The sequence below is a fragment of the Malaclemys terrapin genome, chromosome 2 (assembly GCF_027887155.1).
Source record: "Malaclemys terrapin pileata isolate rMalTer1 chromosome 2, rMalTer1.hap1, whole genome shotgun sequence".
Classification (NCBI taxonomy): Eukaryota; Metazoa; Chordata; order Testudines; family Emydidae; genus Malaclemys; species Malaclemys terrapin.
In genome coordinates this window covers 129,922,701-129,946,509 of record NC_071506.1, presented here as the reverse complement: position 1 = coordinate 129,946,509, position 23,809 = coordinate 129,922,701, and the positions used below count along the sequence as shown (strand labels likewise).

Sequence of the window (23,809 nt, the reverse complement as noted above, 5' to 3'; positions counted from 1 at the left end):
TTCAGGCAGCTGATTTTTGTGCAGCTGTATCATATGTGCTGCCATTATCTCTGCCACATAAAATATACCTAGCTACTCTTTTGGACCTTTTCATAAACGAGATGGCCATTAGACATGGTGCGGGGGGGGGGGGGGTCTGAATTCTGCTATCACTTATGCCAGGAGTAACTATATTGTAATCAGTGGAGTTTCTCCAGATCTACATCAGTGTGAAAGTAGAATTTGACCAAGGGTCTCTTACCTCAGATTAGTTTTTTTCCCCTTTTTGTTACGAAGGAAAACAGCCAGAGAAACAGATGGTTTTAACAGATTTTGATAGCTGTTCCCATAAAAGGATTTTCTGTTTCCCAGTGGCTTTAACTTTTCACACAACATGGGTTATAAAGAATCAAAGTGCTCTCTCAGTCAGTTGTTTTTCAGAGCCCAATGGATTTTGCTGATGTGCAGTGCTAAGTTTGGCACAAGTTATTTTCTAGGTTCTGCTAAGTTCTGTCTGGAAACTTTGTTCTCAAATACCAGGAGACTCAGTAGAGTTACAAAGTGAAATTTTACTTAATAGAATCTAGTAACTGAAGTGAGCACACTTAGGTCACAAATGTAGCATATTGTCACAATGCTAGTAAAAGGATTTGAGGGGAGGCAGATGTGAAGCGGGTAGGGTGCTAGCCCTACTTCTTAATTGTCACTAATTACAGGACAATCCTTAATTTTTAGAGCCCAAATTCCTTTTATCTCAAATGCAAAATTGTGAAACAGAATAAATCAGATCTGTGTCAGGAACCCAGTTTACAATATTGAGTTTCTAGGTGATGTTTATTCCAAGTCAAATAATCCTACTACTGCATTATTTTTCTTGTTGCTTTTGGGTCCTTGTCCCTCAGCTGAGTCTCAGCAGGGTAGTTCTTGTGGGGATATCTGTGACTTGAAGGGGCTTGGCAGACCTTAGGAACTGCACTAGTCTTAGGTTGCTTTGAGAACCTGGGATGAACCATACAGACGTTCATTAGTTAAAGCTTCTTAGTAAGGCAGATGAGTTTACACACATTCAGCAGATGGGCAAATTGTGATGGAAAGATAAAACCAAAAATTTCCAAGTGTGTCTACTAATTTGAGGTTCCCAACTTGAGAAATGTAGGATATGTGGGTGCTCAGCACCTCTAAATATCAGGCTGGAGGTGTTTTAGATTGGGTACCCAGAATTAAAGCACTTTTGAAAACTTATTCCTAAATATCTTGCCTGAAATCATAATGGTGGAAGAGAGACAGAGGAAAAACACCCACACCCATCTCTGACTCTAAATTATTCTCCAATCATTAGACAATACTCAGGGCCTTCTGGACTTTTAACAGTGCTAAGTGTTATCTGACTGCTAGCCACTTCCTGCCTTTAGAGCCCCCACTGTTGCACATGAGAGTTATTTTCCTTTCCAATATTTCCATTTGAGAGTATTTGATATGCACTTGAGAAACTGGCATGTTAGTGGGTTGTTTTCTTCCCCTTTTAGTGTACATATTGACTTAGAGTTGCTCTAGCTTCTTGGGTAAATATAACTTGTCACTTAGTTTTCTCGGTGATGTATTTACTCAAGAGAGTTTGTCACAAGAATTCTGGTTAATATATACTACTGAGGTGTATTTTTCTAAATTAAGCAAACTTGATTTTATCATTAAATAATGTTAAGATTAAAGATAAAAATCAGTAAGCCCAGGACACTTAGAATCTTAAATTCGCCTTTTGCTCCTACTATTAAGCCACAGTATGTATCATTTAAAGGTTTATTTGCACTTCTGCTGAGTATAACTTTCCTTTTTCTCTTACTGTTTACACTGAGATTCTTTATCTTGTGATCCTGACAAATCTCTGGCTAAGCAGTGTCAGCCTAGTACTCGGATGCGAGACCTCTAAGGTACTGTAGGAAACAGTGTTGGCAGTTTAGGTTTTTATACCCGCTCAAGTCACCTAGGCATCACTTTGCTCTCTGAATTAGTGTTGAAACAATGCCCTGATATGTTGCTAGAGCAAAACTGGTTAATTCCATATAGTTAATTCCATATAGTAGCTTGATGCTGTTTATACTTCATCATGTAAGTTTTCTGACTTGTTTTCATATTTTATCATCTGTTCCATTACCATTAAGCACAAATTCTGTTTTCTCAGTCTGTTACCAAGAACTGTTCTGAAACCCAACTTCCCTTCAGTCTTTGCCTGAGGCTTCCAACAAATTTCCCTGCTTTAGCTCAGTAGGTGCGAGGATTAGATTTATTAGTTTTTCCATCACTACCACTGGTACAAGATGCAGTGGGACATTCCAAACAACATTCTTACAGTGTAATTAAATAAGCTCCCACTTTTTGCATGTTTCTTTAGCTTCCTTCAACTTCGCTTTCATAATTTACATTCCAAACTGAGCTGAACAGACAAGTTGCAATAATAATTTCAGTGGTGAATTTCAAGATCACTCTTTTTTTTTTTTTTTTTTTTTGGAGGGGAGGGGATGCACCCTCTGTATAGAGAGGCCAGAAGCAGGCTTATGTACCTCTCAAGCCCTATTTTTAACACTTGAATAGTGGTCTAAGACTGGCCAATTCCCAGAGGTTTGTCTCCATGAAGCATTATGGGGATGGAGATGGCTCTTGTGTTCAAGGAAAGGAGCACTTTGACTTTGTTTAGAAATGTGGGACTTTCTTCTCTTCGCGTGGGGTGATAGACTCTTTATATGCAATCGTTTTCTTTTTTTTACATCACTTCTTTTTTGAAATATTGTCCACTTTTCCTGTACCTATATTCAATATAGAGTAAATATTTGGTTACAGTAGCTTAGATAAATAATTGCAGGTGTTTTTCTTTAAAAACCAAGAGGAAGAGCTGTCTGTGGATTTTAAAGTCCAGGGATATTTTCCAAAACTTATTGTGAAACCCTTTTCTGCTTTTCTCTGATATCTGAACTCCTTTGTGAGAACTTTTACATTCCATCCCCATCTGCTACCATAGTATTTTGATCATTTTCAATGAAATATTAAGATATGTGAAGGAAAGGGGGGGGAAAAGCAGCTGTTTCATCTGCAAGGATTATGCAGAAGTGAATTAAAATGGGTTAATTAAATACAAGTAGCAAATTTTGCCTGCTGTTTTATTTTTGTGGGCAGAAGCAGGGGTGGTGAGAACCAGACCAGAAAATTACCATAGGGAGATTTTTTTTTAATGCAATCCTATAAAATGAAACAAATGCAAACATTGATTTATTTTTCCACTATAATACAGGCAATGTTTCCTTTTCAAATAACGGAGACAGCATTGATACAGCCATCTTAGCTTTGCTGGAATAAAACAGACTTGTTTAGCAGCAGCAGCATCCTGTACTGATACGCAGGGAACCTGGTTGCCTTTTGTTGCTCCTGGGTTTCTTGTTTCCCATGGCAGAAGAAGCTGCAATCTCTGCAGAGTTGATACTGAGTTACAGTTCTGTATCACTTTACTGACCATATGCATTAAGCAGCCACCTCTCGAGCGAAGGACATCAGCCATGTGGACAGCTCACTGTACAGCAGTGGATGAAAGGTTAAATTATGGGTTCAGGAAAAGGATGTTTGTTCCCTTTTCCTTACAAAAGTTCTGCTCTGTGTAGTCATTTATGATTCAATAGTAGTTCTAGTAAAGTTTCATCCAAAAGACTGTCCACCCTCCCTGGTTTTCAGATATCACAGTCTAATTTGTTGTCTACATTAGGTGGATGAACAGATGTATCTACTTCTTAAGAATGTAGTGTTGACCCTTGAATGTGTGGTTCCAGGAAGCCATCGGGGGCAGGGATCATGTCATCTTATGACATGATCCCTGGTTAAGGCGGAGATCGTTCAGTATATTAGACTAGTCATCATTACTATCACCTCCTTCTTTCAGCCCCTGTGGGGAGAAGGTAGACATTAAAAGACATTCTGAATTAAGCCCAGATCTTTCCCCCTGCTCTGGTTCCATTGCTATCATTTCAAAAATCAAACCATAATTTTTGTCCCATCATCTGTGCAATATACCAATTCTTACCACAAATCATCTGTGTCGGTTGTGAATTGGTGTCATACAATCCTCTGGAATGTGGGTCTTGTGCTAAATCTAGAAGAAGAAGAAATCCACGTCTTAAAATGTTCCAGAGTCTTGAAGCACAGTGCTCCTGGCCAAATCAGCCATGGAACCGGTGATCTCTCTAAAAGGAGTCCAAGCCAAAGGTCTGATGATCACAAATATGTTGTTTGTCACGTAGAGCCTCAAGAATGGGGCTGGCTGCTGGGGCTTTATAACGGATGCATTGAAGGGCTCCCTGAGAGTGAAGAAATAGGCAAGCTTGCTCTCAAAATACCATACTTCCTTTGATGCTGGCAAAATACATTGGATATTGATTTCTCAGAAAATAACAAAAACCCTGTTGATTCAGGCCCTAGCAAGAATTAGAGTGAAACATCTCTTGCCTCCTTGCTTAATTCTCTCTCTTTAAACCTCCTTAAGCCGCTAACACTGAGCAAGAGCCATACTGTAAAAAAAAAGCCAGCAATCTGGTGGCTTGCTCCCTGAACCAAAAAGTCACATCACTGGAGTTACCCACACATAGCCGGGAACTGTGGCTGATTGGAGTTAGTGCAGCTAGGAATATGTTATTTGCCTGACAGTGCTGGGGATTCTTCCCACTTTTGATGTCTCTTAGTGAAATAAATTAATAGGCACATAGAGACGGGGATGACACAGAAAATCTGGATTCAATTCCAGCTCTGTCACCAATTCCTTTTATGGTCTTGGACAAGTCATTTAGTTGTCCTGTGCCTCAGTTTCTCATTTGTAATATAGGCTAGATCTACAGTTACACCTAGGTGACTGGCATGTAGGTGCGAGCATCCTTATTGCAAAGCCATATCTGCAAAAGTATGTCCTCACTGCTTCTTGCCTGAGTCTGGCTGGGACACAGCCAATGGTTCTTTGTGCTGAGATGCTTTAGGATTCTTTCCCAGTCAATTGTGTCAATACCTGGGGGAATTGTGGGAAGGGCACTGGAGGACTATCAGCACCTGAGTGATTTTCCCTGCATCTTCACTACATTGAAGGCAGGTTCCAGCCTAAGTTTCAGTGGAGCCTGGGCTTTAAAAAAAACCCTCCCCCTGGGCTTAAGGGACCTCCAAACCTGGCTCAGAGGTTTTGCTGTATAGATGGCAGAGAGGAGGGGGAGTTATGATTAAAACCTAGGTAAGAGCCCAGTTTCACTGTGCCGTGTAGTAGACATCCCCTTGGAAATAATGAATCCTTTCTCCTATTCTTTGTCTGTCTTGTCCATTTACACTTCAAGCTCTTTGGGGGCAGGGACTGCCTCCTACTGGGATCCTAACAGAATAGGGGTCCAGCTAGGGTTGCCAACTGTGACTGAAGCTATTCTGGGAGATTCCCCCCTCCCCCCCAATGACATAATAATATCATTTTCTTAAAATATCCTATTAAAATCTCCTGGATTGCTTTCAGTATTCACCGGGAGATCGATGCCGATTCTGGGAGACTCCAGGCCAACCCTGGAGGGTTTGGTCCAGTCTCGGGTGGCACCTCTTGGTACTACTGCAATACAAATAATAAATTAACTGCATTCAGAAGCGAAAGACTGATCGATATAGGCTACTTGTTCTTCCATACAAAGAGTCTGCACTCACTTAAAGGAGAAATAATAGATCTATTAGGAGCAGCAAACATTTCCTTTACCCTTACTTTTGGGAATAGCCAGTGATGTGCCAGAGTCCTCATCAGCAGTAATGTTGAAGTATTGGAAGTGAATCTGTAGGACTGGAAAGCCAGATGTCGTGGGATTGTCTGGATCATAAGGAATAACAGGATTTCTTAGCAGACAATGAAATTTGGCAGTGCTGTGAGTATTTTGGCAAGAGACTGATTGAAATCCTATTCCCTATTGAAATCCCCCCTTAAAAAAACCTGGGTCCTGGATTTCCAAGTGGTTTTTGACCACTTTATGTGATAGGTTCACACTTATGGAAGGGTTTACATAACAACTTCTAGGCCCCTCTCAAAAAAAAAAGCGCAAGATGAGCATTTTAGGTCACAAAATGCTAAACAGTACTTCATTAGTAGTGACAGCAGCTCCACACATCAGAGCACAGAAATGATTTAAGAACCCCTAATCAGCTGTAAGATTTTGACTAGAAATTGTGCTTGCATTCACAGCAGCTGATTTCTGAACCCCACACAATCTTCACAGCTGTTCATGCAGAGGTGCTGGAGGGAGAGGAGACTTTGTGTGGTCCTCTTGTCTCTCACATACTAATGCTCCAAAACAACCTGCTGCCAACAGCAAGCCCGGAGAGATTTAAAAGAAAAATAAATAAAAATTACATGCTGGAATTCAATTAGTTTGTTGGGGAGGGTAGGAGAGAGAAGTTTGCCAGCTGTGTCTCCTCCAGCACTTCACATTCAATAGTCAATACCATGTCTTATTGGGGTTCAGAAAGAATAGGACAATTGCTGTAATAAAAACACTCAAAGCGCTAATGGTTTTTGCGTAGCCTTGACAATTTGGCATTCAAGATTTTGTTTCTTGTGGAAGAACCAGGGCCGGCTCCAGCACTTCTGCCGACCTAAGCAAAAAAAAAAAAAAAAAAAAAAACGCGATCGGCGGCGGCAGTTCAGCGGCAGGTCCTTCGCTCCTAGAGGGAATGAGGGACCTGCTGCCCCCGAATTGCCGCAGGTGCCGCCCCTCTCCCTTGGCCGCCCCAAGCACCTGCTTGTTAAGCCGGTGCCTGGAGCTGGCCCTGGGAAGAACCACAATGCTGTGAGTAAAAACAATTAAAAGGGAGTGGGGAGAAAGAATAAAAACTGAAACTAATGAATACAGCTATTCAGCTCTGTTGAGGGACTGAGTGTGACGTGCCATGCCAAATCAATCCACTCATTCACTAACACGAACAGCCTATCTCCAGAAGTGGCCAATACCTGACATGCATTGGGGGGGGGGGGGGGGAAATTGCTATACCTCCCCATTTCTATGACTTAATTAATGTGTGTAAAGTAGTATGAGATGCTCAGAGGGAAGGTTCTATTCAAGTGCAAAATATTGTTAACTTACAATTACCCAGATTAGAGTAATAGAAAGTTATTCAACACAGAATATAGACCCAATACAAACAATAGGGCTAGCCCAATTATTACTGGGGCAGATTCTGCCCCCAAGTGTTCAAATCTTGTCTGGTCACAATTTTCTTAGGTCTCTCTCTTTTTTTTTTTTTTTGGTCCCTTTGACACTCCATAGTACAAATTGCTATAATTTTAACAGTGTATTTTAATACCACACGGATTGTAATATGAAAGTGATGAGAATAGCCCAAATGAGTCTTAATTAAAGATGCAGCTGGAAAGATAACAATGGATTGTGTTCGCTAAGAGGTTTGAATAACATGAACCTTCCTTCACTAAGGGGAAAACCACCGGTTCATGCATCCGATGGCATTTTGAAAAGGGGCTCCACATAGTGTAATTATGCCTTATTTGTGTGCGTCCTTTCTTTTATTGCCAGTTCTTCTGGAAGAAATAGCAAGTCCTATTAAGGTGATTTACCATAAACATAATTTCCACTCCAGTTAAGTTCTTATGTTTACTACTTTAACTATGCTGCAATTATCACCTGTTGAACCAGAACTCTGTGCTTCAAAAGACTGCCGAGTGACATGGGACCCAGTAACTACTGCATTGTCTTAGTTGTAGCAAATATAAAATGGCGCTCATTTTCCCAAATGAGGTGACTGGTTGCACACTGAAAATGGGGCACATAAATGGATACCATTGTGTGTGCTCAGATTAGAGACAGATGTATCACATCCAAATATAAGGAGGAAATAAGATCACTCACTACACAGTATTAGAGTTTTGAGACATTCCTTTCCTGGCAGGGCAGTGGAATTGTGTTTTAAGTGTTCATAGAATTCTCCCAACAAAGCAGGAGAAATTTGGCAGGAGTAATAGAATTTTAAGGCACAGGGCTGTCTGTACGCAAGTCTAGTGGCCCATACCTGAATTGCTCGCCTTTCTCAAACAATGCTCAGTCTGACTCTAAAGACATTTGGAGGAAAAAATGTATGTAAGGTCTTGGTATTCCAACATAAGTGTATCTATCTATGTTAGATACTGGTATAGTTTCTATTACCATATTATCTGAGTATATCTGGCCTGTATCACTTAAAATAAAATATCCTGTACAGGTCAGGTCAGCTCCTTAGCTTGTGAACTCAGAGCAGGGGCCGCTGTTTCTTAAATGTTTGGAAAATTATTAGCAAGTTGTGGGTGCTACCATAAGTAGTAATATTGTTTAATTTACACTTTTTCCAATACGTAAAATGTATTTAACTATTGATGCTAAAGCTGCACTATTTCCAGAAACACCACCCATATACATGTTTATAGATATCCCAGACTGTCACAGGTTGGAATAGAATGAATTAAAATGAGGTCAGAGTATGGAGGTAGAGGCAGAAAGAAGCTGATTGAAAAGATTAGAAGAAGAAAAGTGGAGGAGGGAAAATTTCATGATTCAGGGTTCTATTTGCCTATTTCTCTCTCTGACATTCTGGTTTGATTGCATTCCAACAGAAGTGTGATGATTCCATGATAATCAAATGCAGTAACCCACACTGCATGAAAAACTGAATGTATTTCAGATATTCATTGAATTGTTACTTCCTAACCTCCATGTAAGGTATGGACACTGCTTTACACTGTGTATGTGAACTGGCCATTTAAAAATCGATTTGCACATAGTTTGTAAGTGTCTAATTTGTTAAATCAATCAATTCTTCATAAATGTGTGAGAAGACAGATTAATTCAGGTTTACATATAATATGTAACTTATGCAATATTTCTGTTGACTTTTGTGTTAATGTAGAACTTGACACTAAAAACTGGGCAAAATTCCTCACCCCCTACCACATTTATTGCCCCCAAAACAATAAATCATCACATTTCTGTTGTAAAGGGAATGGTGCATGACTGCAGATTGCATATATTTTGCTGTTTGTTGTCAAAATATTCATTTTTAAATGGATTTTTAAAAATAATTAATTTACTTTCTTTTTCCCCCAAACCAGTTCTGGTGTTTATATTTAACGGCTTGAGGTTAAAAAAAAAAAAAAAAAGCACATTTATGAGTCTGAAGTAACATGAAAGTTAGTATTCCTGTCACCCAGAAACTGAATTACCATGGGAAATCCAGATTCAAGGCACAGATCTTGGGCCTCCATGTACAGAGCTAGAGCTCTTTGGCTTCCTTTCTCTAGGCACTATGGTTCATTCAGAGCCAAGTTCCCATTAGCTCTGTTATCTTTATATATCACATTGATTTGTGGTCTGTTTTTAGCCAGTAACAATAAAATAGCAAAACAAGCGTAATCCCTCTCCTCCCCTTCTCCACTAACATACCTTGCATCCAACCCCACTGAGTTAAAGCAAAGAGCCTGCTAGGGCTTGAGTGTGTGCACGTCTTTAGCCCCACTCCCATCTTTCTGGTTTCAGTGCCTTTGCAATATGTAAGGGGAGAAGAACATGTGGCCTGTAGCCCCTGCTGATGATCTGCCTTCCCTCTAGAAGATACGTGAGCAGCCACTTCTACAGCTAAAATAAACAATGCTTTTAATGGGCACCAATTCTTCTCTTGGAAGCTAGATCCTCTCCATAACATTCTCACACTGACTTCAGGCCTAGAAGCCAAAGTCCATTTCAGGATCCAGATCTCTGTAGCTTGGGGATTGAAATACAGACTCTATTAGTTTTTGTGATAGGAAATGTTAAAAACTTTTCCTCCCTCTCCCCTCCCCCCCCCGTGGGCAATAATTCAAAACACGGCAGCATCAGATTCAGGAGAGCACTAGGATGTCAGTTACAAGGGATGGGCCGCAAACAAGCAGGCAGACATGCTGGGAATTACTTGGCTGATTGTCCCAGCATTAACACCAGTGAGTACAATGTAGCTAGGCTTGAAAGGATTAGATTTTTCAATAAATGTCGGTTAACGTCGATTTCGCCAACCACACGCTAACTGACGAAAAAATATTTCCTTCAATAATAATCAAAATGTACAGATAGGCAAAGTAAAAAAAGTTACTTTAGTATGTAATAGTGTCTGATATAAGGATATCTACTTTGCGTATTTTGGCATGTGATGTTGGCAGTTTGTTATAGAAGTAACTTTTCATATTGCAGTTTAAACAACGTCAACTACTATTAAATCATTATTGTCTGACCGCCCCATAATTTCTCGCAATTGTGAAAATTTAAAGAGATAAAAATAAAAAATTCTTAACACATAATTTGGTGCCACTGTGAAAATTACATGAATAAAAATGAAAATATATTTAAAATAAACACCCATTGAAATGATAAAAAAATTGAAATCAATGTTTGCCAAGTCTAAATGTAGCCACTGAGGAAGGCATGCTGGTAAAATAAAATTAAAGGCCAGATCCTCAGCTGTGCTTAATGTCTTTTTCAGGTTGTTAAGAATGTGATAATCACACACCATTGGCTTATTTATGTAGAGTTATTGCAGGGCCTAGAAGAGCAGTGGCAAAAATTACTGTTAAATTTCTCTCTGGGATATCTATGGTTGCTTCCTCTGTAGGTGGAATCTGGGAATCCACCCTCTCCTAGGAGTCATCTTTTCCTTCAGCTGTATTTCTTAGAGACAACTTCTGCCTCACTTCTGATCTACCTGCTTGTGTGTCTGTTCCATTAGAATATGGCGTTCTGTATCAAGACAGTATGTAGCATATTAAAATGACGTCTATACTGCTGTTAGGCATGGTATTCCAAAAGATGTGCTAGAAAGGTGATGATACCAGCATTAATCTATCCTACAGCTATGTTAGAATAAGAGAAAAATATTATGCTGCAGTTATGTACCACAGCATAGAAAAAGAACCATAGATTCATTGCTCATATTAATTCATAAACAAAGAAAACGCATTGTGCAATGTTTGAAGACTCGGGAAATGTTGCACAGTGTAGTGGTTGGAGCCAGGCATTGTGAATGAGGACTCCAAAGTTCTCTCTTTCTGTACCACAGACTTGCGCCGTGACCTTGGGCAAGACAATTAAGCCACAATTCATCATTTCTTTCCACCATGCATAGTTGTATAAATTGGGTGGTAAGATGCTACCAGATGAGAACAGTAGCACAGTGAACTAACTTTTAATCATTGCCTGGAACCCAGTGTCATCATTTACACCAATGCCTCGGTTTTTGATGCCCAATTTGAAACACTTTTTTGCTTGTTTTCCCAGAGGTGCTGAGCTCTGAATGACTTTATTTGGAGTTCTGGCTGCACAGTGCCCCTGGAAAATCAGGCCCAAAATGTCAATATTGGGAAATTAAAAACTGAACCACCCAAAATTTGAGGCCACCTCTTTCAATTTGAGTTTTAACCTCTCTGTGCCATCTGTAAAATGGAAAGGAATAACATTTGCTTCATGAGGACTTTGTGAAGCATCATTCAATATTCACAAAGTATTTAATTTCTTATGACACCTATCATATGAAGATTGCATTTTATCTATTTCTTATTAATATGATATAAGTTTATTTCTTTGCCCTAGTAGTTGTTGCTTTTATTTTATTTTTATTTTTTTGAGTTAAGGCAAGCCTTGCCTTATTTTGTGGGGATTTGTAAAATTAAAAAATGGTTCCATTCTCAGCAAAAAAAAATATTCCTTTATTTTAGAAAGGAAATGACATTTTTTCAAATTTTGAAATTTTAGTTTGATCAAATTTGATTTTAAACATGGAAATTCCAAATTTGTAATTGAGATGCCCCCCTCCCCAAGAAACACAACCAAAAATCCAACATTTCCTCTGAACTGTGCAAAAGGCAAAATATTGTAGAATAAAATAGGAAATTATTCTCTGTGAAACCACATGGGAAAAAATGGCTATTTCTGCACAGCTCCATTGCCTATTTCTCTTTCCTTTACTGGAAACCTGTGAAGCTCTTGATTTTGATGGATTTGGAAGGATTGGATCTGGTTACTGATTTGTTTACTCTGCACCCAAGGGAATTTTAAATACCTGCATCTTGTAATGTTTCCCTTGCTTAATAAATAGTCCTGAACTGCATCAGATTCCTAATACCTTGTCAGTTGTTATAGAAAAGACTCCTGCTATTTGAAGTAAATGTGAAAGTTCATCTAATTAGTTGATTTCAGTTCATTTGGCATTAAATAATTCCCAGAATTCCCTGTGTTTGTACAATATGTGCAACAGGGGGAATGATTCTCTGAAAGCAATTAAATTGCTTGTTTCAGAAGAGCTTGTCATTGGTCATTCACACACATCCCTACTATTACTCAGTCAGCAATTACACTGAGCCACAGTGACCATGGAAGGCTGCCAGTGACCATTATTGAGGCTATTCTGTTTCAGTGATTGTAGCTCACAGTTTACTTCTTCGGGGGGAGTTTTAGGCCACAGGTGCATTGTCCCAGTCCATTTCACATCATCCTCCAGCCAACCGGACAGACGTCTTCCTTTCTTTTTGTGAGAAGTGTTTTTTCTTCTTAACACTTCAAAAACTTGACTTATTGTGAATCATCACCAGTAGCTTGACTAAAACTCTCGATTCACAGCCCCTGAGGGTAAATGTAGTGTTATTTGCAGCTTAACCTATATTTTGTTCCCACTATGGGAGATGAATTATCCAACTTTGTGCTGGAGGTAACTTTGGCAAACTCCCTCCTTTCTCCCCCCCCCCCCCCCCCCCGGCCTGTATTTTGTGTGTTTGTCAGCAGCATCCATTTGGCATAGGAGGCAAGAGTTGAAGGATGTGTGCCTGTTGAGAGTGAGATAGGATAGAGATGCACCTACCAAGTTAAATAACTAGGGTTTAACTCATTCTCTGGAAATATGCTATTGTTATCACTTCCAGCAGCAGCATCAAAATGGAGATAAGGAGATAAAATGCACCAGTCGTTCCTGAGTTACAGTAGAGAAGGGAGTAATAATTGAACAACTTACCCAAAATAAATAAATAGCAGTTTGTCTTGAAGGTTTCTAATAATTCCAAGATCATCTCTATGAATCTGTAAGAAACTCAGTGCATCTTTTATGAAAGTTGTTTATGAATAACGTTTTGTGCTGTTGAGAGAGGTTTCTTCATAGTACTCTTAGGTTTATTTATTTATCTCTGTTTAAATCAAATGTGATTGGTAAAGAGTAGCATTCCTTGCTGGTTGATTTCATTTATTTAATTTTTCAAATGCTTTCAAATTACTTTGAAATATTTGAAAGAAAATACTTATTTACTTTCAAATATTTCAATTTATTTATTTTCCCAGTAGTGAATTATTTGTGAACCATTCATGATTCCTGAAAAAATGTGGTAGTCACAAGCATAATTAAAGTACTTTGGATGAATACATTTTGAGACTCTGGGTTGTTTCTGAGCCCTTCATTTGGAATACTTGCATATGCTTAAGGATTTTGCTGGATTATTTTTAAATTCAGTGGGACTACCGATATATGGAACATTAAGCTTGTGCTTAAATGCTTTACTGAAGCTGGGCCTATTTGTGTTGTGTTATTGGTTATCAAAGCCATGTAGTGATGGTGAGTTTTGGCTCCCTGATTGGATGACAGACTTTATACAGAGGAGAATGGCAGACATACTGAATTATGCGCTTCTTGTTTGACTTTTTAGATAAACAAACGTAACGATTTCTCAATCTCGGGGGATTTGTGACCAATTAATATTTTGACTCCTGTAACAGCAGAGCAGAATCAGCCTATTTATTTGTGAATATATTTGTATACCCAGTTTTTTTCATTTAAGACTCAATCCTTCAAACACTTGAGCACATGTCTAAGTTTATTCACGTGAGGAGTCTAATTGACATTACTTAGATTGTCAACTCTTTGGGGCCAGGGACCATCCTTTTGTTCTGTGTTTGTACAGTGCCCTGGTCAATGATCAGGACTCCTGTGTGCTACAAGGATATAAATAATAAAAATCATGAGTAAGGTTATGCACATGATGCCAATTCTTTCTTGTCTTATGTCTATGCAACCAGAGCCAGCTCTGGCTTTCTTGCTGCCCCAGGAAAAAAAGCCTCCTGCTGTCCCCACCCACCCCGGCACAGCGGGGAGGGCAGCAAGCCCGCCGCGGCTCCGCTGGCGTCTGGAGCCCCGGGAGCTGGGCGGAGAGCCCGGCTAGGGCTCCGCTCTCCCCGGCGTCCAGAGCACCGTGGGGAGGGCAGCGTGCCCGGTCGTGGCCCCGCTCTCCCCAGCGGCCAGAGCCGGAGCACCACGACGCCCCCCTCCAGGTGCCGCCCCACGCACAAGCTTGGTGGGCTGGTGCCTGGAGCCAGCCTTGTATGCAACGTCACTGTCTTCAATTCTATGGGCAGATTTTGGCCAACAGGTATGATAACATTAGTAATAAAAACACAAGCCACGAGGTTGAGACATGGACCCAAAATACAGTCCTCCGATAAAATAAAGACATGGCGTAACATTTTAAATTATGCCACTTTTGTCTAAAAATTGAATCAGACCCTTTCTATCGCTTCCATTTCATTGTTTTGCATATGCATTTACAATCCAGAAAGTGAGGGAAAATTGATTTGTGTGGGATGGAGATAAATTTAGGTCTGAATGGATGAGCAGGGAAAGAGATTCATATCAGATACTATATATTTATAACTTAATGTCTGCTATCTCTCTATTACCTATTTTGTTCTATCGGCAGAATATAAATATGTTCTCAAACCAGGAAAATCATACTCAATCTGGGAAAATTTGTGAGAAGCTGTATTTTTACACCATAATTTGTTTTATCTTTACTACTATGAAAATATTGTTGATGACAAGAAAAGAATTAGATGGTGATATTGCCAGCTGGTGCATAAAATAAGCCTTACTTACATAGAGTAATATTAACATTGTATTTGATTTATTCAAATAGAAAAGTACTTAAAGAAACAAAATCCTGAATTGACCAGTGGAGAATGGCTTATATGTGGCCTAATAAGTGTCTTTCACATCCAGCTTCAGATTCTATACTGAAATTAGCACAGTAGTTGGTTTTCCGTTTTGTCTGTAGCCAAAATCTGAGTGCCTCGGCCATCTGCTACACAAATATTTTAAATATTTGTGTATTGCCGTTAACAATAAATTAATTCCATTTTGATGATAAATGCTAGATAAGTTTTCATTCCTTTTAAAAAAGACTTAGAGATTTTTTTTTCTTCTTCTCATATTTATTTACATGTGAAGTCTACTGCCAGAAGGCACAGAAGTTCTTCTTGGTCCAGAAGTCACATGTGGCCCTCCAGATGTGACTGTCGCCACTCCTTTTGCCTTGACTATACCGCATTGCGCAGAAGTAAATTCTGAACACTGGAATATTCACTTGAAAAAAAGAACACAACAAGGGAAATGGGAGGTAAGTTTAAACTGCCCCTCTCCAAAGGCCCTACTGATGGTGAAAATATAAGATATAACCATCCACGCTGAACTTAGAGCTAGTCAAATGGGGATGGTGGGAAGAGACAAATCCAGATGTTTTTAAAATCCTTTCCCCCCACTGAAATTCAAAACTGATGAAAAATTTCACTGCATTTTATGATCTTGTCCCTGTCATGTGATTTAGGTTTAGCTTCCCAAAGGTCACATGACGGGTCAGTATCAATTGACTCCTGTTGTGTCTGCTGTTTCTAAGCCATTAAGAAATTCAAGTAGGTCTAAATTCTCCTTGGAGACCCACCCATAGCTAAACCTGACCAGTTGGGCAAAACTTTACCATGATGGAAAGAGAGGTAAGGAATTCCTTAAGAACTGAAGCATAAAGTTTCATATTTTTACCCAACATTTCCAGAGTAGAATCTTCTTGGACCTACATATTTCATGCCATTGTATAATTCCATTTAATTGGTTGCCTCAATGGATTATCCTGTGTCAGTAATGTGTACAGGTTTATTAAATGCTGCATAAAGTAGTTCCCATTTTCAGTTCAAGCTTTCAAAGTATCAGTTGACTCAATTGAGTTTTCCCATTTTTCCTCAAGAGGTGGAAAAGCCCAATAGTAAAACCATCCATGACTTTCTTAACCTTCTCTGCCTGCCCCTCCCCAAGGATTTTATCCTATTTGTTGCACTTCTCTGCCTCATTTCAAGTTCAACATAGTTCTTCGATACTTGATGCTGTTGCATTCAGTACACAGTCGGTTCCATCAGCACTGGTTGCCAGTATTCAAGGACTACTGAGGAAGAATGAAATATTGCAGTGCAAATTCCCCAAACCATTTATCTCATGACAATACAACACAGCAAAAGGGTACGTGAAGACAAAATGTTGTATTTTTTTTTTACCAGAATAAACATTATCTTGATAGATGCTATAAGAGGATGTTAGCTGCAGACTTGTTCAAGGTTTGCTTATTGACTTCCATCTTCAAGGTAATTTCTTAACCTGACATTAGGAAAAATTAGCTAGGAATCCAAGAACACTTAAGAAGATGCTAATATTGCTTATGCATCATGATTATTACATTCTGCGCACAATGGATTCTGCACAATATATAGCCATAAGTGCTGCTGCTGACTCAGGGCTAGATTGTGAACACTTGAATGAATAAAGTCTATGCAATCTTGCCCATAAAGTATTTTACATTTCAAACAAATTAGAAAAAATGAAAAGAAACTAACAGAAATGTCACGGCACCTTTTCTAAAAAGCCTTCTGATTTTGAAATATGGTTTTCATTATATAGGAAGTGATGTCCATGGAAGAGGAAACTACTTCCTGCTACTGCCTATTGGATCCTTACGCCTGTCACATTCTCTTAGACAGCTTTGGAACTTATGCTCTCGCTGGGGAGCCCATCTCTGACTGCGCGGTTAAACAGCTGAAAGTGGCAGTGTTTGGCTGCATGTCTTGCAATTCGCTGGATTACAATCTGAGAGTGTACTGTATGGACAACACCCCTTGTGCATTTCAGGTACATTATTTCAACTCATGAATTTTATTTTAGTTATTTTTCTACAGAATTGTGATCATGTATTATTTCTATTACTGTAGCACCTTAAAGCCCTCGGCCCTATACTAACATAAAACAAACAGATGATCCCTGGCCCACGGAGCTTTATGCTGCCACGCGTCCTATGTGATTTAATTCACTGGCGAGGTCACTCAGGAGACCAGGGTACTACTCCTGGACCATCCACTGACCTGCAGTGTGTCTTTGCTCCCAAACACTTAAAGTGTGGGAGAGGAAACAGAGGCACAGAGACATGAAGTGATTTATCGAGACGCTCTCTCAATATGCATTTGCGCTGCGCCAAGTACAATGGGGTGTGACTGTGATACAGATACTAAAATATCGGTCGCTTCCCTTGTGATGTGTAATATTCATCAGGGTCATTAACCTTTACATTCTCATTAGTCATTTTTCCCTTTTTTTGAATTGCAGCAAGAATTGGTAGGTGTTTTTTGACCCTTTCCATAAGAGTTACACGATAATTGTGCATAATATCTTTTAAAAACCTCAAATGGAACCCTGTGGTAGTTCATCAAAATTAATTTTGATTTTTTTCACATTGTGTTTCTGTAGAATTTGCCTTATTTGGAGTATGCCATGGCTGCAGCTGTAATAAAACATTTGTCGTTCGGGAATAGAGATGAAAGACAGTTGTGACAGCTGATTTTTTATTTTTTTCCGATTCGTATTTTACATCACAGAAACATGGCTCTCTTAACAAAGCACACTCTAATATCACTATGTTTTTAATAAAAGAAAAGCCACCAAAGAAAAGCTAGTGGTAGCTAGAGAAGTATGGTAGCTCTGCACTCACTGCCGAAAAATGGATGGTATGTACAGCTAATGTCTAGTAATATTTGTATGCAAGGTCAGAATTGGGGCCTTAGAATTTCATTCAGATTTACCAAGACAAAGGCACATATACACACCCCTAACTTGCACTGGGTCAGAAACTCAGCTGGTATAAATCTGTGTAGTCCATTGACGTCAGTGGAGCGACAAGAATTTTAATCAGCTACGGAGTCTGTCCCATTGTTGTGTGCATGTATGCCATAATAATGAATGTTCAAAACAGTAATACTACAGGGCTTCAAAGCACTTTAGCAAGCAGAAATTCCAGAAACCAGTATTCTGCAACAGAAGAACTGTGAAAATGGCACATATGGGAAAACCAGAAACAAGTTTCTTATCCAGAGCGAGAGCAACCCACTATAGTTTTTTTCAGACTCATTCTTCTAGCATGCTATTCTCTTGCTGAATGATTCATCCAGCCTGAACTTTATTGAAACAAAACAAACAAAAAAAGCTTGATTTAATAGGAACATTTTGGTTCAAAAATTGCTGCTGCATTCAGAAAAAAACAATGAAGGAGACTAGAGGGTTTTTCCCCCTTAATGTTAATGAAAATAAATAAGTAAGACGTGTCTATTTATAATTTAGATCTTAATTATTCTTAAAACAACTTTAAAAAAAAAATCACAATTTTTTCCACTTATAGAAACCAGCACATGTTGTGTGCACATAATAAGACTATTATATATTTATGAAATTCTATTTTCTCTATAAATATCCTATGTCAGTTCAGTGCCAGCTTGCTTTTAAATATAGAAATTGAGTAATTATAAGAAAAAATGTCAGCAATAGATAAATAGAAGCACTGATCTGAGTCAGGGCTACTGGGTTCTGTTGCTCATTTGTAGTACAAGCTTACATTCCTCATTTGTGAAATGGGGATATTCCTGCTCTTAATATAGGTGTTTTTAGCAAAAACAACGAGGAGTCCTTGGGGCACCTTAGAGACTAACAAATTTATTTGGGCATAAGCTTTTGTGGGCTGAAACCCACTTCATCAGCTGCGTGGAGTGGACCATACAGTAGGGAGGTATACCTCCTTGGGGCAGGAGTAGTCTCTCTTGATACTCTTGGCACCATCTGAGGTACAAACAACACTAAAGGTGACTTCATGGAGTAACCACAAGCCCTGAGTAAGGTTGCACTGCTCCAGGGACCAAACTGTGACTGAGTCGAGATTGAATCTCTGATTTCCCCCTTCCTCTAGCAGGGAAGTAAACTGTGCCAGCACTTTTCCATGTACACCTTACTTCCCCCTACACTCTGCCTCTGCTGCTCTGGCCAGCATGTCGGAGATACGTTAATGCTCCCCCCACAGAATGAGGAATGGCAGGTCTACAATATCTGTGATCTGGGCAGTCTCCACAGGTGCACCCTACTCTGCTACTATTATTTGTATAGGACTAAGTTGTGACCCAAGAAGAAGTGTAGGGGACTGACGTATAGGAAAAGATCCCAGCCAGACCAGTCCAGATGTGTGAAGCTGCAGCGTTGACAGGTCCCAAACCAAAGGAATCATCAGGTTTTTCCCCTCTGCTATTCTTTGTATTATTTTTTCTGTAGAACATGGATGCATGTGGCATTTAACACATAGGGTGCAATCCTTGTCCCACTCAATTGAATGGCAAAACTCCCAGGGCCCAATTTATAAAGGTATTTAGGTGCCTAAAGATGCAGATAGGAACCCAGTGGCATTTTCAAAAGTACCTAGGTATCTGACTTCCATTGATTTCTGTATCAGAGGGGTAGCCGTGTTAGTCTGAATCTGTAAAAAGCAACAGAGGGTCCTGTGGCACCTTTAAGACTAACAGAAGTATTGGGAGCATAAGCTTTCGTGGGTAAGAACCTCACTTCTTCAGATGCAAGACTGAAGAAGTGAGGTTCTTACCCACGAAAGCTTATGCTCCCAATACTTCTGTTAGTCTTAAAGGTGCCACAGGACCCTCTGTTGCTTTTTATTGATTTCTGTGTGAGACAGGTTGATGTGCTCAATCCAAATCCTGGGGGACTGGCATCCGGGTCACAAGAGCCACCATCCAAGCAGGGGAAAAAGGACTGATTGACGGCGGAGAAGGAGGAGTTCGGTCCCTCTGCCTCTAAGTGTGGTCCCTACTTATCAGTGCCAACTCACCTTATCAGGGCTATGCAGCATAGACTGCATTGCTGCTGCCTGTTCTGTTGTAGCAGCACTATGGATTCGTTTTCCAGGGCTGTCTGTCTGGCACCTTTAACGAGCATGCACATGTGTTTACTATTGATATTTTCAATAGTAAAGACCCAGTAAGCCTCATCTTTGTTTTGTTTTTTTCTTCCCGGCTCCTGTAGGAAGTAGTTTCAGGTGAAAGACACCAAGGAGGACAGTTGCTGGAGGAACCTAAGTTGCTGCATTTCAAAGGGAATACCTTTAGTCTTCAGATCTCCGTTCTTGATATCCCCCCTTTCCTCTGGAGAATTAAACCATTTACTGCATGTCAGGTACTTGTCAATATCATACTTTTTTAAAAAATTCAGAGGCAGTATGAGTTTTTACCAGTAAAGGTAGAGTGCAGGCAAGGTAGCTGCCACTTTTATTTTGTTTTCCTAAGAAAAGCGTGGATTTAATCTCTGAGCAGCCAACAAAAACGCAACGATGATTGTGAGAAATAAGGAATGAAACATGTCCTGTAAAGCACAGTGGTTGTAAATCTCTCTCAGCTTACAGAAACATGCTTTTATTTTCCCCCACATTGCATTTGGCCCCAGCTAACTCCCTACATTTGGGCTCAACATCATCATTCCCGTTAAGAGCAGTTTTTCGATAACAGTAATTGAGTTGTCATTCCTGGACTTAATGCAAACAGTGAATGATCAGCTGAAATGGAGTGCATGTCCGTATGCATTTGAATATCATGGGTTCAAACCATGGCATGTATACATTTAGGCTTAGAAATGATAGAGCAGCAAGTTCTCCCGCCTGTAGTGCATTAATTAAAGAGGTTGTCTAAGATGGGAAGAATAAATCAAAGTGAGGGAAAGAGCCTATCAAATGCATTGGTCCCTGAAAATTGTAAGCAATACATTGGCACAAAGTGTGTTAAAATAAAAGAGAAGAGCTTAATTGGTATGTCATTTCACATACCCTGCAAGCAAGTAGACAGAGAAGAGGAAAGCAGGGTCTCTTGTGATCTCTGGGCAAAATTTGCCCTAAATGAATAGGCAGATTGTCCTAAATATCAGCGAGACTGAGCCAGAATGCAAGCCCTATGCTAGAAATACAGATCATAGAGCATGAAGGTAATTTATGCCACGTAATTTAAGCGGTGGAGGAAAGAGAATGATACTTCTTCAGAGCATGTTGTGGGAATGACAAAGTATCTTGTTCTATTATGATAGGTTTGTTTTGTAAACTATAAAATAAACAATCATAATCTATAGGTCCACCTCCCACTTGTGTTAAACACACATTAAAATCTGTAGTTATATGTGCATTACTAAGCTTTTCTGCTAATCACAGGTTAGGGTTTGCTTACCCATAGATAAAGGCACTACAGAGTTCAGTTAATATCAAATCTGCATCACCACCTGATTAACCCATCCCAGAGAGTAAAAACCTGGCAGTACAATCAAGAATGATTCAAGGCACCATTAGAAATAGTTTGCTTACAGAAGACTCTTCTAATAAAGATGGAAAGCAGTTGCACTCATTACATTTGGGGTACTTTGTGCTGATCTCGTCAGACTGACTTAGTAAGAGAGGGTGGAGTGTCTTTCACAGGTTCCACTATAAAGAATTAGTATCATTTAAATGTCCAGTATATACAAGAGCAGATCTCTTAGTGACACTGGTGTGGCTTAAATGAATTTGCATACCCTGGTGCCTACAGCAAAGCCAACACATTACAATGGAGAGAATTCAGTCCCCTTTGCCACAGCTAGTGCAGCAAAACAACTCATTTCAACAACTAGAATTCTACATTTTAGTCTGACGTGGCTTATTGCATGGACATCTGCAGTGGGGGGCTGCAGTTACATAAGAGAGAGAGAATCAACCATTTAAAATTAGACTTGATGATAAAGTCTAGCCAGGGAAGGATAATCTAGATGACCCACTGGGATCTTTAAATACACAGAAACATGGGGGAAGAGAGTTGGAAAGACTTCAGTGAGAGTTATTTCTGGCTGTTTATTTCTGCAGAATGATGTCTTTAGGGCATTATCTCCTTGTTGGATGTGAGTCCCCAGTATGTGCAAAGTGGTGAGAGTTACTTGGAGGCCCCAAAGCATTTTGTGTGTGGTTCAGCACTTTCTCTAATGCCACATACAATTTCTATGAATAAATATATTGTTTATGGTGTGTTAAACCTAGGTATCTGTGTACTCTGCTGGCAAGCAATATTCTGGCGCTTCCAGGCCAAATTGAGCTGCAGGGTGCTGTTAAAACAAGTCCTGATAGCCATGCAAATTTCTCCATATTTATCTTTATGGGTTGTAAGGGCCTCACTTTGCTGGATCTAATGCAAGTGGCACCCTCCAAAATAACTATTAAATGTATTGCTGAGAGATAAAAATTTCAGATGAGGGAGCCATATCCCAAATAGCAGCATTTAAGTAATAAGTGCTATGTCTGCTCTAAGAAGACTGCAGAATGGGATGGTTGGAATCAGGGACCTGCGTGAGTTTTACATGTAGTGCTCAGATTACCCACTCTTGCAGCATTGGCGGCAAACAAAAGTGTCTTCAAAACTTCTGTCATCGAAATGGATTTGACAGGATGATACTGAAGCCGAATAAATATTTGCATTTTATAATTGTGTGTAATTTGAACAACTTGGATGGCTGAGAAATAATAATTATTGTTTTTTCATAGGAACTGCAGCACAATTTGCACTAACTTCATATTCTCTGCTCAGTGAAACGTGGTCTGTGATGAATCTTTAGATCAGCTGACAGCTTAGATTTGGGCCCTGCATGAACAAATAAATGTCACCAACTTCTGTCCTCTAGAAGCCCAACCCTGAGCCCTAAAATCCATTTTTCCAGGGCACCACAAATTTCTCTCCAATTTTGACTCCCTTTTTATTTCATGTCCCACCCTCAACATTTTCCCCCAAAACCAAGGAGATCTGAAAGAGGCTCATGTTGACAGCACTCAGAGTATGCTTGGCACTTGACAGAGCGATTAAAAGGCCCTGTCCCAAAGAACTTATCCTCCCCTTCAACAAAGTCTGTTACAATCTTTGTGGATGTAACCCAACAAGCGAGGGTGCGGTGAGTGCTATTGATACTTCAGATACAGATTATAAAATCTCATACTTCAGGCCATAAACCAATCTCTTATATCAGAGACCAGAATGAGACAGACATGGGATAGTCTGCTTTCCACAGTATTCCTCCTTACTTGTGTGTAAGTGCTACCTTTAGCACTGAAGATGATTATTCTGGAAAAAAAATCATTACAGTCACTCCATTTTTAATATTTTTTTAATGTTTTCTTTATCACCATTGGTATCATTGCTACTGACTCAGGAGCTAAATGTAGCAATGGATAGATAGACCTAGGGCAGATCCAGACTGGCAATTCCCATGTTCCTAGCTTGCAGATAATTGGGTTTGGTGTGTGCATCTTGATTGTTCCATTCAGAGAGAGAGAGAGAATGAGTGAAATAATTCAATTCTTGGAAAGCATGTGGCAAAGTTGGAAGGGATTTGAATGATGACCCAGTGGTGGCTTCATAAGTAGACAGGGATTTTGTTCCTTGCAGAGTGGGCAGTATGCAAGAGGCGTGGAAGTGAGATAAGGAGCATGTCCATGCCCTACTTAGCACCCAGACAGAGCAGCACACAGCTCCTGTCAGGCAAAAAAGGCACCCGATTCCTGCCTAATGCTAAGATCCCGATTCAGCATGGTGTGGGATTGCTGAAAGCG

General features: G+C 39.8%; 1 protein-coding gene across 5 annotated transcripts in view; it reads left to right on the top strand.

The window, feature by feature from the left end:
- Positions 1 to 23,809, top strand: part of UNC5D (unc-5 netrin receptor D) — a 313,430-nt gene that overhangs the window by 271,872 nt on the left and 17,749 nt on the right. For all 5 annotated transcript variants that reach the window (XM_054019320.1, XM_054019319.1, XM_054019317.1 and 2 more), the window contains 3 exons: positions 15,292 to 15,460; positions 16,786 to 17,013; positions 20,230 to 20,379. In XM_054019320.1, the coding sequence (XP_053875295.1) occupies positions 15,292 to 15,460; positions 16,786 to 17,013; positions 20,230 to 20,379 (547 nt within the window). The remainder of the gene's footprint in view (positions 1 to 15,291; positions 15,461 to 16,785; positions 17,014 to 20,229; positions 20,380 to 23,809) is intronic.